At 43.1% G+C, this 5000-nt stretch overlaps 2 protein-coding genes and 1 long non-coding RNA gene across 3 annotated transcripts in view; 1 reads left to right on the forward strand and 2 right to left on the reverse strand.

Moving 5' to 3' along the window:
- LOC135110705 (uncharacterized) overlaps window positions 1-142 on the reverse strand; it is a 2257-nt gene extending 2115 nt beyond the window's left edge. Inside the window, exon 1 of the mRNA XM_064023336.1 lies at window positions 74-142. Within this exon, the coding sequence (XP_063879406.1) occupies window positions 74-76 (3 nt within the window). The 5' untranslated portion in view covers window positions 77-142. The remainder of the gene's footprint in view (window positions 1-73) is intronic.
- The window catches only part of LOC135110707 (uncharacterized), a 43879-nt gene that overhangs the window by 21542 nt on the left and 17337 nt on the right, over window positions 1-5000 (forward strand). The window lies entirely within an intron of this gene.
- On the reverse strand, window positions 1881-3411 carry LOC135110702 (neuropeptide-like protein 31). Its single transcript, XM_064023333.1, has 2 exons — window positions 3290-3411; window positions 1881-2490 (listed from the first exon to the last, which is right to left on the reverse strand). Exons 1-2 carry the CDS (start codon window positions 3386-3388, stop codon window positions 2158-2160), a joined length of 432 nt encoding a protein of 143 aa, XP_063879403.1. The 5' UTR covers window positions 3389-3411; the 3' UTR covers window positions 1881-2157.

Raw genomic sequence — 5000 nt, forward strand, 5'->3', positions numbered from 1 at the left:
AGTGGAGGTTATGATCCTAAGTGTGTGTGGGGGACACGTAGGCAGGTGACTAACAGGTAGAGCACAGCCTCACCATGATGCCTCCAGTAGTGGACGGTGAGAAGCTTGAATCAATACCAGAGACTCACTTGCCTCACCTCACACCACCACCCCTTATATACATCCTCACCCTCCCTTTATGCCCACTCCCTCACCCCAAATCAAGCACCACCTTGCATGCCCCCATTTCACCCCACAACCTACTCCCTCCACCTCCCTTCACCTACGCCCATGCGCCACGCTCCTACCCAGCACTCGCCATCATCTGACCTAACTACCCCAGCCTCTTCCCCCTCCTCTTCCCTCTCCCTTCCCCTCCCTTCCTCTCCTTCCCCATCCCCCCATCTCCTCTGCTTCCGCTGGCCTTCGATGGTACTTAAACGATAAGCTTGCTTCTTTCTTTTATCATTTTCTCCCTTTTCCTCCTTATCTCTTATTCTTTTTTTCTTCTTTTTGTTCTTTTCTACATGCTTTCATAATTTTCTCAATTTTTAGGTAGCGTGAGCGAGTAGAGTCGGTGTTAGCAACAACAGCAGCAGCCATAACAACAACAACGACAACAACAACAACAAGAACAACAACAACAGCCACAACAACAAGAACAACAATAACAACCACAACAACAACAACAACAACTATTACTACTACTACTACTACTACTACTACTACTACTGATGCTGCTTGCTACTGCTGCTGCTGCTGCTGCTTGCTGCTGCTGCTGCTGCTGCTGCTGCTGCTGCTGCTGCTGCTGCTGCTATTTCCTTCGCCACCACCACCACCACCACCACCACCATAGTAACGTACTTACAGTTTTCTTTGTTATTGTTACTGCTTTTGTTGTTGTTGTTGTTTTTGTTGTTTTGCTGTCGGCGGCTGGCAATGACACGCTCATGTTTCCATTAACGCTTTATTATTATTATCGAGCAGTTAGCGTTTATGCAATGTAGTGAACACACTTATAGACAGACAGACAGACAGACTAATCAGAACAGAAAGTAATTGCCCTGCGGGGTGTTGGCTTCATGCTCGCACGCACGCACACACACACACACACACACACACACACACACACACACACACACACACACACACACACACACACACACACACACACACACACACACACACACACACACACACCATGGGAATGAAGGACTCTGTAAAAAAGAATCTTGCAACAGCTGTGGTTAGTGTCAAGAATCCTAGTAGTAGTAGTAGTAGTAGTGGTAGTAGTAGTAGTAGTAGTAGTAGTAGTAGTAGTAGTAGTAGTAGTAGTAGTAGTAGTAGTAGTAGTAATAGTAGTAGTAATAGTGGTGGTGGTGGTAGTAGTATAGTAGTAGTAGTAGTAGTAGTAGTAGTAATAGTAGTAGTTTTAAGAAAAAATGGCTAATGATCCTGTTAATTTTCTGTTTTGTGAAAATGAGAGAGAGAGAGAGAGAGAGAGAGAGAGAGAGAGAGAGAGAGAGAGAGAGAGAGATTAGGATATAGACTATTCATTCATCATTATTACCATTGCCATCACTGGGTAGAGAAAGAGGATGAGGCAGATAGAAGAAGAGAAGAAGGAGGACAAGGACGAGGAGGAGGAGGAGGAGAAGAAATAAGCCATAAAATTTTGAGTGCAATTTTGAGTGTGCGCTCTGTTTCTCCCCCACAGTGACTCCAAATCCACGTGTGTCCTCGCAGCAGACTTTCATTTCTCACAGAACTTTCCTCATAACGACTCATTATTTTATCGTGTAATCTTTGGTAAACACTTCTGCCTCGAGCTTCGTAGGCGTCCCGTTTTCTATTTTCGAGGTCGCCAGCGGATGGAGAAGGGAAAAAGGCAAACTCAGGTGTCGTTAGATGGGGTTCTTCGCGTGAGTTTATTGAGTGGACAATCAGAACATTGACAAACAGTAGAAGATCCGATGGTGGTGACAGGTGATGGATGAGTAGAGGGAGTAAAGAGAGTAGAGGGAGTAAAGGGAGAGTATGGGGGAATATCAGGTAGGCAGAGCATAGAAGGATGTCATGAGGATTTCAGGAGAGGCAGCAACCCCCTTCATTCCATTTAAAGAAGTCCAGACACAAGGAGCAGTAGTAGTAGAACAGGTACATGGTGGGACATGGCAATTACTTTCCATAACCATAGCCGCCATAGCCATAGCCGCCATAGCCGCCATGGCCACGACCTCCATGACCGCCATACCCATAGCCGCCATAGCCGAGGTTGAACACTGAATGGCCAACTCCGCCAGCATAGCCACGCCCGTAGCCGCCATAGCCGCCATGTCCACCGAAACCAACAGCAAAGCCACGCCCTCCATAACCACCATAGCCGCCGTAGCCGCCATAGCCGCCATAGCCGCCGTAGCCGCCATAGCCGCCGTAGCCGCCAAGATAGCCAGGTTCAGCCATAGCCACAGCCACGAGGGCGCCGAGAAGCAGAAGGGCAAAGAAGGACTTCTGTTTAGGAGATAAGGATGGTAGGAGTAGTGAGTAGTGGTAGGAGTAATGGTGGTAGTAGTGGTGACAGGAGTAATACTGTTTAGGAGAAAAAGATGGTAAAGATTATAATATTAGTAGATAGAAGTTAGTATATAGTAGATATAAGCTTTTTCATCTACTCGTCGCTTTACTTATACTGTTTTTTTTTTTTTTGGGGGGGGAGACAAGTATGGCACATTTAACCAGATTGTTTAGGTATACTTAGAACATACGAAAATAATGAAAACTATGAGAAACTATCAGTCTTACACGTGGTAATCTCTTTACAAGACAAACCTACACATACACCTGTCGTCTTTATCTATAAATCTATCTAATCTTTACCATTCTTTATTTTTTTTCATGAGCTCAACATTATGAATCTTTACATCAGCTTGTGTACATATGTAGTCACCTTTCTTTTTCCTTCAAGTGGCAATTCTTGTATCCACTATCATCCTTATCCATGAATTTAACAGATCTATCTTCAATACCCATTTTTTTTTTCTTTTTTCACCGACTTAACTATGTGTCTTTATAAAGCATCTTGTGTGTCTATGTAAGCTTCCCTCTTTCTTACAAGTTGTGTGTTGCTTTCATTCTTCTCTACAAGTTGTGTTTTATTTTCCTTCTTATTTTTATGAGTTATGTGTGTTGTTTTCCTTCTTCACGAGTTGTATATTATTCCTCTTCCTTACAAGCTGTGTGTTATTTCACTTCTTTCTCACAAGTCGTGTGTCTTCCCCTTCTCTACAAGCAGTGAGTGACCGGGACTTACCATCTTGTAGGAGTAGCTGCAGGAGGAGGAACTGCTGCCTGTGTGTGAGTTAGCTGGATGCTTGATGTCTCCCACACTGAGACACACCCTTATATACATCCACACTCACACCTTCACTCCTTTCCCCCCTCTCCCACTGCCCTCCCCAGCCCGCTTCTCTCTCCCCCTGTCGGCAAAACCTCCGCCAGAGCCTTGGTTATCACAACACTATTGTTAGCGACATCACGCCCCTCTCCCCCCCCCACCCCCATCACCCCCACTTCCACTACACCGCATCCACCGCCCCCACCGACCACACCCACCGCAGCGCCACCACTTGGGATGCGTGTAGCTCAACCTCCACCTTCTCCATCATTACTGTGTCCACTATTATTATTATTATTATTATTATCATCATCATCATCATCATCATCATCATCATTACTATATACATTGCAATTAGCCTCGCATACTCACACACTCTCTCTCTCTCTCTCTCTCTCTCTCTCTCATGAAAATTTCCCACACCATTCCAGTTCTCTTTTCTAACCTAACCACCACCACCACCACCACCACCACCACCACCACCACCACCATCACTACCACTACCACCACCACCACTACCACAGCTGTCACCTTAATTCTCACACTTTCCGAATCCACAAATCACTGAAGATTGTACTAGTAAGGTCAGATTCTATGGATGATTGGTGTCCTTTAAAACACGTGAAAAGAATCCAGAATTTCATGGAAGAGGAAGAAAAGGAAAAGAGATAGAAAATGAGAGACAGGTGGGAAGTGACGGAGAAGAGGAAGGAAGGAAGGAAGGAAGGATACAGAGGCAGGTAAATAGGGAGGAGGGGAGGAAAGGTAACTGGAAGGAAATAGTGTTGGAATGTAGGAAATTAATAGTGAGGAAAGGGAGAAAAGAGGAATAAAAGTTGCAGAAGAACAATTATATTCTTCCTCTTCCCTTTGACTTTTAGAACGGGAAGTAAAACACGATCAAAACTGGTAAGAGAATGAAGATCACTGAATAAAAAAAGAAAAAAAAGAAAAAAAAAGATGGAGGGAAAGAAAAAAGGGGAAAAATAATGGAAAAAAAAACAATGGAATTAATTTGATTACTTGATGTTGCATTGTTTAGATCAACACACACACACACACACACACACACACACACACACACGAAGAAGGCTGAATCACCAGGACCATGTGTTGAAACAAGACCATAAAATACAATGACCAAAAATGAAGGAAGAATAGTGAGGGAGGTGCAAGTGAAGGACAGGAACTGAATCGATCTCTCATTTGGAAATCTCTTTTCTGTTTAACTGTATTTACTATTTTAGTGTTGTCTATTTTTTGGAAGGTTAGGAAGAGGGTTTTTTTTATGTTTTTCTTTTATTTCTATGCGTTTTTCTCGCTTCCCTGACACAAAGAAAAATATTATTAAAAAACGTTTGAGAGAAAGGAAAGCGAAGCCCGAAGTGATGTTACAGGTATTTTTTTCTCTTTTCTCTTTTATTTTCTATTCTCTTAACCTGCTTCCTTGACAAATAAAGATGATAATATAAAAAAAAAGACAGAGGAAGGGGAAGACCAAAGTGAAGGTGGATGAACAGAAAAAGAAGATCAGAGACGAACAATAATAAAAAATAAGGAATTATTGTTTATGTAATGGTTACAATAAAAAAAAAATGTAGCTATCTAAAAAGTAGAGCAACAAAAC

The sequence above is a fragment of the Scylla paramamosain genome, chromosome 20 (assembly GCF_035594125.1).
Source record: "Scylla paramamosain isolate STU-SP2022 chromosome 20, ASM3559412v1, whole genome shotgun sequence".
NCBI classification, from domain to species: domain Eukaryota; kingdom Metazoa; phylum Arthropoda; class Malacostraca; order Decapoda; family Portunidae; genus Scylla; species Scylla paramamosain.

Bases quoted from the DNA above. Each gene is read 5' to 3' on its own strand.
- LOC135110702 (XM_064023333.1), bottom strand. From the start codon at position 3,388: ATGTATATAAGGGTGTGTCTCAGTGTGGGAGACATCAAGCATCCAGCT. The intron at 2,491-3,289 runs GTAAGTCCCGGT...TCTCCTAAACAG, and splicing joins GCAGCTACTCCTACAAGATG to AAGTCCTTCTTTGCCCTTCT.